This window comes from Lontra canadensis, unplaced genomic scaffold (assembly GCF_010015895.1).
Source record: "Lontra canadensis isolate GAN:19392208 unplaced genomic scaffold, GSC_riverotter_1.0 scaffold24, whole genome shotgun sequence".
Taxonomy (NCBI): Eukaryota; Metazoa; Chordata; class Mammalia; order Carnivora; family Mustelidae; genus Lontra; species Lontra canadensis.
Window position 1 is genome coordinate 20,610,652 of NW_022631018.1, and position 13,651 is coordinate 20,624,302.

General features: G+C 38.2%; 1 protein-coding gene across 1 annotated transcript in view; it reads right to left on the reverse strand.

The window, feature by feature from the left end:
* MROH9 (maestro heat like repeat family member 9) overlaps window positions 1–13,651 on the reverse strand; it is a 93,572-nt gene that overhangs the window by 64,698 nt on the left and 15,223 nt on the right. Inside the window, exon 4 of the mRNA XM_032863006.1 lies at window positions 5,994–6,073. Coding sequence (XP_032718897.1) covers window positions 5,994–6,073 — 80 coding nt within the window. The remainder of the gene's footprint in view (window positions 1–5,993; window positions 6,074–13,651) is intronic.

The following is a 13,651-nucleotide window of genomic DNA, read 5'->3' on the forward strand; positions in this document are numbered from 1 at the left end:
ATTCTTTTTAAGGGCACATGGAACATTCTTCAGAATAGATCACATAATAGGCCATGAAACAAGTCTGAACAAATTCAAAAAGATCAAAGTCACACCATACATTTTCTCTGACCATCACACATGAAATTAGAAATCAATCACCAGAAAATATCTGGAAAGAGCACCAAAACATGGAGGTTAAATAACATGCTACTAAACAATGAATGGGTCAACCAGGAAATCAAAAAAGAGATTAAAAAATTACATGGAGAGAAATGAAAATGAAAACACAATGGTTCAAATCATTGGATGCAGCAAAAGGGAAGTATATAACAAAACAAGCCTACCTCAAGAAGCGAGAAAAATCTCAATCTAACCTACACCTCAAGGAGCTAGGAAAAAAACAATAGACAAAACCTAAAACTAGCAGAAGGAAGAAAATAATAAAAATTAGAGCAGAAATAAATGAAATAGAAACTAAAAACACAATAGAACAGATCAATGAAGCTAGGTTCTTGGGAAAAAAATCAATAAAATTGATAAACCTCTTGCTAGACATCTCAAGAAAAAAAGAGAAAGTACTCAAATAAATAAAATTAAAAATGAGAAGGAGAAATAACAATGAACACCATAGAGATAGAAATAATTATAATAGAATATTATGAAAAATTATATTCCAAATTGAACAAGCTGGAAGAAATGGATAAATTCCTAGAAACATAAAAACTACCAAACAGAAACAGAAAGAAATAGAAAACTTGAACAGACTGATAAGCAGCAATGAAAATGAATCAGCAATCAAAAAATTCCCAACAAACCAGAGGCCAGGACCAGGTGGCCCCACAGGTGAATTCTACCAAACATTTAAAGAATAGTTAATGCCTATTCTCAAACTTTTAAAAAGTAGATGAGGAAGGAAAATTTCTGAATTCATTTTATGAGACTAACATTACCCTGATATAAAACCAGATAAAAATACCACAAAAAAGAGAACTACAGACGAACAACTCTGATGAACATAGATGCAAAAACAGCATTTTTCACAGAAGTGGAACAAAGGATACTAACATTTGTATAAAATCACAAGACCCCAAATAGCCAATGGTCTTGAAAAAGAAAAACAAAACTGGAAGTATTGCAATTCTGGACTGTAAAGCTGTGGTAATCAAAACATTATGGTACTGGCACAAAAAGAGACAACATGGATCAACAGAACAGAATAGAAAACCCAGAAATAAACCTACAATTACATGTCAATTAATTTTTAACAAAGGAGGCAAGAATATGCAATGGGAAAAAGACAATTTCTTCAACAAATGCTGTTGGGAGAAGCCTGGATAGCTACATACAAAAGAATGAACCCAGACCTCTTTCTTACAAAATAGAAAATAATAAACTCAAGATGGATTAAAAATCTAAATGTGAGACCTGAAACCACAAAAATCCTAGAAGAGAACACAGATCATAATTTCTGACTTTCGTCATAATAACATCTTTCTAGATATGTCTCCTGAGGCAAGGGAAACAAAAGCAAAATTAAACTACTGGGACTTCATCAAAATAAAATACTGCACAGCAAAGGAAACAACCAACAAAACTAGAAGACAACCAAGGGAATGGGAGAAGATATTTGCAAATGACATGTCCAATAAAGGGTTAGTATCCAAAATATATGAAGAATTTATGAAACTTAACATCCCCCTCAAAGTGAATTTAAAAATGGGCAGAAGAGATGAACAGACATTTCTCCAAAGAAGACGTCCAGATGGCCAACAGACACATGAGAAGATGCTCAACGTCACTCATCATCAGGGAAATACAAATGAAAACTATAGTTAGATATCACCTCCCACTTCTCAGAATGGCTGAAGTCAACAAGAAACAACTGATTTTGGCAAGGATGTGGAGAAAATGGAACCCTTTCGCACTGTTGGTGGAGTGCGAACTGGGGCAGCCACTGTGGAAAACAGTATAGAGTCCTTTGGAAAGTTAACAGTAGAACTACCCTACGGTCCAGGAATTGGGCTACTGGGTATTTACCCAAAGAATATGAAAACACTAATTCAAAGGAATATGTGCACCCCTATGTTTATAACGATATTATTTACAATAGCCAAATTATGGAAACAGCCCAAGTATCCATTGATAAATGAATGCATAAAGAAGAAATGGTGTATATATACAATGGAATATTATTCAGCCGTAGAAAGGATGAAATCTTGACATTTGCGACAATATAAATTGATCTAGGGAGTATAATGCTAGGCAAAATAAGCCAGTCAGAAACAGACAAATGCCATATGATTTCACTCATCTGTGGAATTTAAGAAACAAAACAAACATACAAAGGGAAATCAAAAGAGACAAATGAGAAAACAGACTCTTAACTACAGAGTCTGGTTAAAGATAGTTCCCGGAAAGGAGGCAAGTGGGGGGATGGGTAAAATAGATGACAAGGATTTGGAGAGGGATGTGGGGGGTGGGGTGAGCCTGGCAGTGGGTATTAAGGAGGGCACGTATTGCATGGAGCACTGGGTGTGGTGCGCAATGAATTTTGGAACAATGAAAAAAAATTAAATTAAATTTACAAAAAGAACACTTCTCTTGAGCACTGAGTAATAATATATGGGACTGCTGAATCACTCACACGATTGTACACCATAAACTGTATATTAAGTACACTGGAATTAAAATAATAAAAAAAACTAACAAATTTCATTTATGAGTATAAAGTTTAAATTTTTAGAATAATAATTTTTAAAATAATAAAATAACATTGTAACACCAACTATGATTTATCATCAGAATGTAAGGATGGACCAATAGCATAAAAACTATCAATTAACACATACCTATAATAGATTAAATTTAAAGTCATGCTTTAATCAATCTTGAAAAAGTATTTAATAAATTTCAACATCATTTTTTAAGGAGAATGAATAGTTTGAATAATTTCTTGAAAGGTTTTATTTAAACCAACATTTTGCTAATTGAGAAGTTGTGTATGAGTTTTTATTAAAAACAGGAACAACATAAGGGTTCAATTTCCTATTTTAAAATATTGTGTTAGAATTTGTTGTTTTTCAAATAAGACATGGTCTAATAAAAATAGTTCAGTGAGCTCAAACACAGGATAAATATATCCCCCCCAAAATCCCATATGTATCCCAGCATATCAGAAATTGCTGTTCAAACAATAAAATTGGGGAAGGAGGGAGCCAAAATACAATATAAATAAGAAATCAGTCTAGTAATGTGCAGAATCTATGTTAAATATATCTCAAACTTTTAAGGGAGAGCACAAAACAGAACTTGAATAATTAGAAAGATAGATTTATAAATAGGAACATCATTTATAAATGTCAATTATTCTCAAATTATTTTACAAACTCTGAAAGCACAATTAAAATTTCAGGACATTTTCATCAGAAGTTGATAAAACACATTTACCTTCCTCTTAGAAAAATAAATTGGAGAGATTATCAAAAGTTATCATGCTGGAAGTGATCAAGAAAGTAAGGAAGATCTAGTTCAATCAGATAATAAAATCTATTATAAAACAGCACTAAGTCAAAACAGTTTAGTGGTGGCATCACAATAAAATTCTAAACAATGGGAGAGAATGTAAATTCTAGAGAATATCTAATATGGGAATAGAAAACACCTGTATTAAATACTCTTGTCTCCCCTCCCTGGCCAAATGTGGCACTAATCTATTGAGAATATTTCATGTTGGATCAGAATGTGTTCTTAGAATGCCTTTATTTTTTTAATTAAAATTTTTTGAGATATTTGTAGCTTTACATGATGTTGTAAGAAATAATAAAGAGAAACATCTAATATACTTCCCACAGTTTTCCCCAGTGGTGACCTTCTCCAATGATTATAGTAGAGTGTCACCACCAGGATATTGATAGTGATTCCTCCCAGCCTTCTTGTTCAGATCTCCCCAGTTTTATTTGTGCTCATGTGTGTGTGTGTGTATTCAGTTCTATACAATTTGATCGCAGGTTTACATTCCTGTATCGACCACTGCCATCAAGATCCTCAAGAACAGCTTGGAACCCTTAAGCACGTAAGTATTCCCTTATACAGATGAATGTAAAAAAGCATTCAGAGTTTAAACAAGCCTTTGGGAATGAAGCACTTTAAATCAGTGTTATCTGTATTGGGATCGACAAACATTTTCTGTGACAGTCTAGATGACAAGTATACAAGGCTTTGCCGGCCAAATGGCCTCTGTCTGCTCAGGTCTGCCATCATAATGCAAAAGCAGTCATAGATAATGCATGAATAAATACATAAATGTGGCTGTATTCCAACAAAACTTTGTTTACCAACCTTGGAATTTGAATTTCACAGAGCATTTGCATGTTGTGAAATATCCTCCTTCTTTTAATCCTCCCCCAACTATTTAAAAATGAAAAAAAGTGGGGGGAGGTGCCTGGGTGGCTCAGTCTGTTAAGCGTCCAGTCTTGATTTTGGTTCAGGTCATGATCTCAAGGTCATGAGACAGAGCCCCATAGAGCTCTGCACTGAGTGCGGAGCCTGCTTAGGATTCTCTCTCCCTCTTTATCTTCCCCTCTTCTCCCCACTCTCACTCCCTTTCTGTCAAAAAAAAAAAAAAATGTAAAAAACATTCTTATCTCTCAGAATGTACAAAACCAGGAGACTACAAAAACAGATTTAGCCCACAGGCCAAGTTAGTTGACATCTGGTTTGCATAATGGAATTGTGAAGATAATTTAAATTCATTCATAACATCAAAAATATCTGTTATAGCCTAGAGGGTAACAAAAATCAACTAACAGAAAACTAGGAGAAAGTGAACGTAATAGAAAAGTGTGATATAGAATTAATTTTAAACCAAAATTTTATAATTTTATACAAAATTTTATACAAAAAAGTGAAAGAAAAAATAGCAATGACATTAAAATCAATTCTGAGAAGATAAAAAGAACAAAAAATTTTAACCCCATAGAAATGTCATGAGACACTTACTAAGTATATGCCAAAACAAAAATCCTCATGAAGGTGCAAAGACCATGAAAAAATTCCCACATGAGAAAATTCATAAATATATAAACATACAGAAAATATTAGGTCTTGCTTATTTTTTTTGAAAGGAATACAAATTAAAATAATAATGAGGTACAATTTTGGGCCTATTAAATTAGTAAAGTAGAAAAAATGTATGTAAGAATCTATGTCTTTTGGTGACTAGGCTTTGAAGGAACATTATTAGTGGGATTTTTCTGGATAGCAAACTGACTCCTTACTAAAAGCTCTAAGTAGGTTTTCAATCCCATCTGCAATAGTTTGGGATCTTGGGAAACAGATGCCAAAACAGGATTAGAGGTGCATGAGATTTCAGAGAGAAGGAGAGAAGGAAGGAAGGAGGGTTAGAAATTGTATAGACTATAGCAAGTTCTAAGAAGGGTTTAGCAGGGTTGATGGGTTTCCTAGACTCAAAGTCACCCATTGGCGTGGACTGCCCCGCCAGGCTGCGTGGACCGTCAGGGAGCAGCTAGCGCTGTCCACCAATTAGGATTCCCAGCAGCAGGCCATTTTTGTGGTTGCCTGTCATCTAAATCGGTAACCTCACCCTCGGAATGCTATTTCAAAAAAATATTTCAGAGGAAATACAATCCTTTATGTACAAAGATGATTATTATACTATTGGCAAAATAAAATATAATTTAAAAATTTCAAAATTGGGGAATCTTATACTGTCATTAAAATGAAAATATGAGCATTTAGGGAAAAAACTTAAGACAATGCCAAAAGGAAAAATATTACAGAAAATCCGATTGGCGTACGATAATTAGGCTACCTGCTGATCCATACAGTACTGAAGAAGTGAGGAAGAACGTGAGAAAGAAAGAAATAGTAGCTGTTGAGTTGGGATGGTGGTATTTGGAGCCATTTTCTGTTTCTCACAACTGTGATTTTTCTCTATTGCAATTTGAAGATGTTCAGTCAGTGAAATCGGGGAGTGTTAGAGCTTACTGTACCTGGAGTTCATAGCAAGGATCATGGCTTGGTCACCTAACAGGCCTGAGTACGCGTCCCATAGGCAGGCAGCTACATTCTCCTGGAAGTATCAGGAAAAAGGAAAGAATCAGTGTTAGCAGGCCTGCGAGGCATCACATGGAGTTCTCTCCTTCCCAGAGACTGGGCTGGAACACGAGTCCAAGAGTTTGCAGCGTTGAAAACAAACTAATTTAAATCCATGATAGCATCTCGGCCAGAATGGCGGCTTTTTACTGCCAACCACTGTGTTTCTATAATGAACACTTCCGGACAAAATTTTGTCAGCCGTGTTCATTACCAGGAGCTCCTCTGCCCACCACCGTCACTGTTAAGTGCAATCCACTCAGTGGGGAGTCTCTTGATAGAAAATACCCACAGGAGAATTTACGTCAGACCTTACTGAAGAACATCTCAAGTCATAGAGGGAGAACCACGTCGAGGTCAGTGCACAGCTCTTTAAACTTACCAGTGACAATCAGTGAGGTTCCATTAAGACGTCCCGATTCTTTATTGAAGACACTGGAGAAAGCCTAGGAGAAGAGCTTCTCTTCCCTTGCGTGCATCCTTCTCGTTTACACAAGCCTCTGTTGCAATGTCACCTCCTTGCCTCAGACCCAGTAGCACTGTTTATGGAAAATCTCAGTCTATATTTCTGAAATAACTCAAAGTTCCTTTTTAGGTCCTGCCATATAATAATGCTATTTCTAAGGGCACGTATGCCTTCTAACGCATGTGTTATTGCCCACCACTGATTACCTATCACCCTAACGAAAGCCCTTTTCTGTCTGTTCAGTGCTTCTCCCTTGACTCCAGCATGGAATGCCCTTTGGGATCTATGTCCTGTCCTTTGTGGGGTGCGAGAGCTATTCTCATGGATAGGGCTACATGCCTGTCTATTCAGTCCATATTGTGGAGTGCATGTTTGTGCTCCCTCCAAAACTGTATGTTGAAGCCCTAATCCCCAGTGTGATGGTATTTGGAGATGGGCCTCTGGGAGATAATGAGGTTGAGATGAGGTGACGAGAGTAGAACCCCAAGATGGAGCTCATGTCCTTATAAGACAGATGCAAGAGAGCTCGCCTTCTCTCTCTTTCTGCCACATGAGAATGCAAGGAGAAGACGGATGACCATCTGAAAACCAGGAATAGCAACCTTGCCCAGACACTGAATCTTGGCCTGATCTGTGCTCCGATCTGGCCTTCTTAGCTTCTAGATGTGTGAGAAATTTCCACTGTTTAAGCCACCCGGTCCTCTGAACTGACTAGGACAGTAAGAGAAACTTCCTGTTTGGGATCTGAACTAAAAACTGGCATGTCCCCAGTAGACACAAGTACACTGTCATGACCATCCCTGGTAAGAGCACACAGAACATTTCCTAACACCTCCCTCTCTGGGCTGGGCTCAGACAGTGGTGCAAGAGTTATTCTGCTTTCTCTTAAAATATTTTTTTAAAGAAGATTTATTTGTTTATTTGAGAGAGAGAGTGCATGATCAGGGGGAGGGGCAAAGGGAGAGGGAGAGAGAGAGAATCTCAAGCAGACTCACTACTTAGTACAGAGCCCCACACAGGGCTCAATCTCATGACCCCAAGATCACTACTTGGGCTGAACACTCAACTGACTGAGCCACCCAAGTGCCCCATTCTCTACAATATTTATATCCATATCCACCATTGATTCCTAACAACAGCAAACATGACCCTACTCAATCTTAAGAGAATAATTCTTTGCTACGTTGCTTATTACCATATTGCATGTTATCATTACTTAGAGAACTCATAAAACCTTTTATATATGCCTCTAGAGAATGAATAAGTCTGTATTCAAGACCAGCCACTAAAAACAAAACCAAACCAGGGCTTCCATGATTGTGATGTACAGCCAGGATTGAGCGGCACTTTTTTTTTTTTAAGATTTTATTTATTTATTTGCAGACAGAGATGACAAGTAGGCAGAGAGGCAGGCAGAGAGAGAGGGGGAAGCAGGCCCCCTGGTGAGAAGAGAGCTTGATGCGGGGCTTGGTCCCAGGACCCTAGGATCATGACCTGAGCTGAAAGGCAGAAACTTTAACCCACTGAGCCACCAAGGCACCCCAAGAAGCCCTTTTCAAGTGAACTATTTCCTCTTAATCCTGGAGCTTGCTTCTCCATCACAAATTGCCAGCTAGTTGATCTATAATAACATGGACCTTGGCTTCCCATCCATTAGCTAGCTTCTTTTTTTCTCATGGAGCCAAATTTGTGACTACGACTCCATCACCAGGTTATCGTTCTTCTCATATTACTTTGGGATCACATTTTTGTTGAATAACTGATTGACAGCATGTCCCCTCCTGGTTGTGGACATGCTTTTGCCTGCACCATAGGTACTGCCAATGTTAACGTAATGCCAGAAGCCAGTGCGCACATCGGCAAGTGATAAGGATTGTCTAACATCTATCAACTGGTTCTGTAATGATGTCAATCTAGTACGTTAAAGGAATTGTCCGGGAATTTCACCTGCTTTCCCCAGTTAGGTTTTTTCTTATTGTTCAGGCTCTATAACATGCTCAACAGTGTTCCCAGAAATTTTCAGTACCTCCTCTGGGGAATTATGATTATCACTCTGGCTTTAACGTCTATTATATGGATAAATTCTCTTTCATCTCATTTTCAATTACTCCTTAATCACCATGGCTCTCCATTGGAAACCCACAGTAAATGATGAAATGGTCACAATCCTGGAAACCTGTACTTTGTAATATATTTCATAATTCTAGGTTCTAGGACCAGGCTGGTGCGCCTTAAGCTTCCATATTTATTATTTTGGCTTTCTTCTTTTAACTGACCATCTGCTTTTTATATATATCTTATATCATTGACATTTTTGTTCATTATCTGTTGTCATTCTTGGCCAGAGAAATTGGAGTCATGCCAATTTGACTAGTTCCTTAAACCTCAGATGTTTCAAATCACATACATTATATGTTTCTGATGCCACCTAAGCCTGGGGGGAAATGGTATTACCATAATAATCATTATTCTGAGGGAATTTGAACTCCCCTGTAGTGATTCTCAATCAATCCCAGGAATGCTCAAAGGGAACCATGGACATGGTCCTCTCCAGTATGATGTGAATTCGCACTTTTTCCTTCATCTCTAGCTCACCAGAATCCTCTCTTCTTTGACAATAGCAAAATACCAAAATTCAGGGAGATATAGAATCTGAATTGAGGTCGTGAATATCTAATGCCTTTATGTCTTTGGCTTCCTATCTGTGACGGTGCCTTACTGAAGGTGTTTTGCTGATGTTCTCACATCCCTCCAACCGTGGCAAGGCCAGATACTGAGAGATCTGAAGGCTACACCCAGGATTAGTTCCTCCCTGATTCCCAAAGCCAGTTAAATTATTTTCCCCTACTGCAGAAGCCACCAGAACCAGCATAACCACACTGTACGCTCTCAGTATTGTGGTTCTTTTAGTTTTCTCTTGTTTATGACTTACACTCCTAGGAAGATTGGTAAGAGAAATCCTTGAAAGAGAGTTTACTGGGCTCAATATAGAACTGACTCAATCTTTCTACATGGGTCATTTTCTTTAAACTAGTTTTGTGCCTCAGCTGTCTTTTCTTAGGAAGCTTTCTTCCAGGAAGAAGAAAGGGGCCTACAAGACCAATTCTCCAGACATTTTAGGATCTTATGATAGACATGGTCTAGGCTCAAGATGGGACCCCAAATACACACTTCCCTCATCAGAAAGTCTTTGCCATCCTTATAAATCTTCCTTCCCAGCCAAGAATCTTGTTATGGAAAGATGGGGGACTAAATAGCTCTTTAATATCTGTCTAAGGCTGAATTCCCAGGACACAGACATTTTCAATTAACCATCAGATTTTTTTTTCTTTTTAGTGTTTAGTACATTAAGCAATGGGACTAGGAGGAAAACAGAGAGTTTTGGCTTTACTCTTATGGGAAAGCAAACTTAAAGCAAATAACAGAAATTGTGGTGTTTTAAAAGAGGAATTATAGGAATTACTAAGAGAAGCTACCTAGTAAAGGATATCCAGGAAATTTTACCTTTAAAAGTTTTAATTTCAACCTAGAGGTTATGGGTGGAAGGAATGGGAAAGAGTGTTTTGAACAGCGGAACACTATGTGCTAAGGACTTGAGTGGAAAAAGGGTTTGACGCATTAGAGAAGTGGTTCTCAACCATGGCTGAGAAAACCCAGATGCCTAGAACTCACTCCATGCAAGTGAATCAAAATCTCTGAAGGTATGGACCTAGCAATAGTGGGTTTTTTTTTTTAAAGCTCCACATGTAATTCTAATATAAGCCAGAACTGAGAACCATTGCATTAGAGAACATGTAAGAAGGCCATGTGGCCAGAGCAAAGAGAGTAAGGAGAGTCATAAGTAATGGGGCCAGAGAGGCCATATCAGGACAAGTCCTTTTGTGAAACCTAAAGATGTACTACTCATCTCTAAGAACAATGGGGAATTATTTAATCAAAGGGAGGTCAAGATCACAATGCTGCTTTGTAGACTTCTTTGAACAAGGCAAAGCTTTAGATTTGTAGCATGAAAGTCGTTGGGAGACTTGGATGGGAGGAGTTCAGGACAGGGTTGCTGCAGATTCCCCGATTCATGGGTTCACTGTGCTGATGCATGAAGTTTGGGTGTCACATGGATCTGGGCTCCTCAACTATCTTCAGACATAAATGAATCTACACAAATGAACAAAGAAAAAGGCGCTACTAGCCAAATGTTACTAGTCAACACATGGGACTCTCAAAAAAGCAAGATTGTATTATTGTGGCAAAGCCACTTGATTTCCATCCGAAACCATGTGTACTTGGTACAGTGCCTGCCTTTTGATGGATTCTGGTTAAAAATATTAATAATCATTGAAGAGACCCTGACGTGGCATGCCTAGAGACTTTACACCTTTCTTTTTATCATTTTTCTCAGGTGGACTTTTGCCTCCTGTGCTTTCTTTAGTTCTTCTACCCCAAATGGAGCAGTGAGCATTTCTTTTTTTTTCCTTTTTTAAAGATTTTATTTATTTATTTGACAGAGAGAGATCACAAGTAGGCAGAGAGGCAAGCAGAGAGAGAGGAGGAAGCAGGATCCCTGCCAAGCAGAGAGCCCAACGCGGGGCTCAATCCCAGGACCCTGGGATCATGACCTGAGCTGAACGCAAAGGCTTTAACCCACTGAGCCACCCAGGCGCCCCAAGCAGTGAGCATTTCTGATGAATGGCCTTATTAATGGCCACTAGGGTAACTCTCCCGAGGTAACTCAAAAGTTACAGCATGACTGTAAAAGCAGAGGGCCTCTATAGACAGAGAGACCCAAATTTCCATGACCTTCAAAATGGGGAGGATTTCCACTTTCTTTGCCTGGGGCCAGCAAAAAGAGGAACTTCATTTTTAAGCTCAAGTATACACAGATATCATAACCAGTTAGTGTTTCCAATATCAATCCCCAGTAGTATCTACTTGGTACTGGTTAGTCAAAGGGTTGTTTCAGGTCCAAGTCTCAATGTGGTTTCATTCACGCATTCTAAAACTTGCTGGTAGTGGCCTGTTACAGAGCCCCATGTTCACACATATCTGTTTCAATATCTGATCGAATTCTGCTGATAAAATTTACTGCTTTCATTCCTTCTCATCTCTTTAAACCATCAGAACTTTAATAGATAGTGTTCTTAGTATGTAATATAAAAAAAGAAACCGAATAAGACAGATCATGAAAACCATCGTGTTCACATCAACTCCAACTGTTCAAGAGGGGGGAGGATCTCTAATTATTCTCATTTTCTGAAGGCTCCTTGTGACTCCTTTCTGTAACACATTCCTAGTTTATACCGCGGTTAGACTCCTGGGTTGGGTCGTTAAGGGTTATCATAATAATATAAATGTTATTCACAAGTTTTCTATGAAATTCACTGAAGCAGAAAATTTTAACTCCAAATAATCTATAAAATTTAGCCAGCTGGTAATTGCAGACGCTTTCTTTATGTCCACATTTTAGAAAGGGTATGGAACTGGTACTTATTTTGGAACAATTTCAAGTCAGCTTTCCCCAGTCTATTAATGACCTTAATTTGCCATCTCTTATGCCTTTTTTTATCCACTTTGATTATGCCAATTGTATCTGTGAATACTAATACTTCCAGGTAGATCATCTTACCAAACTGCTTCTGTATTCAGTATGGAAAGTTTCCTCTTTAATAAATATTCAGTGGACAGAAAAAGTGTTATTATCCTCATCAGTCAACATTATCTGGTCAAGTTGGAAGTGGTAATACTGACTTAGCAAACCTAACCCATGGAGAGCCACAGATATTCCAACAAGTAGTCCAGTGACACCTGAAAAGTTAGTGTTGGTTCAGTGATTATATTAATATTTACATTAATTAATATTAACAACTTTTAAACTTCCAGACTTCTTTTTACTGTTGCTAGGGACAGGCATTTAAAAATAGCAATTGGAATGAAGCACAAACCTACGTTTCAATTATATGAACACCCAAGGCATTAATCTCTTCTCAAACAGTCCTAGAGCATTTTTGAAATTGTCTCAACCCATATATGGAATGGAATATTATGCCTCCATCAGAAAGGATGAATACCTAACTTCTGCATCAACATGGACAGGACTGGAAGAGATTATGCTGAGTGAAATAAGTCAAGCAGAGAGAGTCAATCATCATATGGTTTCGACTTACTTGTGGAGCATAAGGAATAACATGGAGAACATTGGGAGAAGGAGAGGAGAAGTGAGTTGGGGGAAATTGGAAGAGGAGATGAAGCAAGGGAGACTGTGGACTCTGAGAAACAAACTGAGGGCTTTGGAGGGGAGGGGGTGGGGGATTGGGTGAGCCTGGTGATGGGTATTAAGGAGGGCATGGATTGCATGGAGCACTGGGTGTGGTGCATAAACAATGAATCCTGGAACACTGAAAAAATAAATTTTAAAAAAGGAACGGCACAAATATGCAAAGAAAAAAAAAAGAAATTGTCTCATCAGTTAACATTTTTTTAAAAAGATTTTATTTATTTATTTGACAGACAGAGATCACAAGTAGGCAGAGAAACAGGCAGAGAGAGAGGAGGGAGCAGCTCCCTGCTGAGCAGAGAGCCCGACGTGGGGCTCGATCCCAGGATCCTGGGATCATGTCCCGAACCGAAGGCAGAGCCTTTAACCCACTGAGCCACCCAGGCGCCCCATCAGTGAACATTTTAATGTGTCAATTCACTAGTACACACACCTCAGTCCTTTCTTACGGAGAAAAACTTTGTTCTGTCCCGAGTTATTTCTTCAGTATGTTTTCATGTGTAACGGATAGCGGGGAGTCCAAAAATCTAAAGCCGTGAGATCTTGGGATGTCTTAAAATGTTACAAACCAGTGTCTCACTAATAGAAGTCCCAGAGAGAAAGGATGCAGAAAACATAAGAAAGACATTGTTCAATCCATAATGCAAGATAATTCTTTGGAGATAAGTGGCTGGAGTTTTTAGATTGAGACTTGACTCTGTGTTTGTATATTTGAATAAAAAATACAACCAGACAGGTATCATATAACCACTGCACAAGGAAATTTCTTTAGGTTCCCAGGGATAGAAATTGTGCAGGTGACATTGTTTTGCAACAATGCA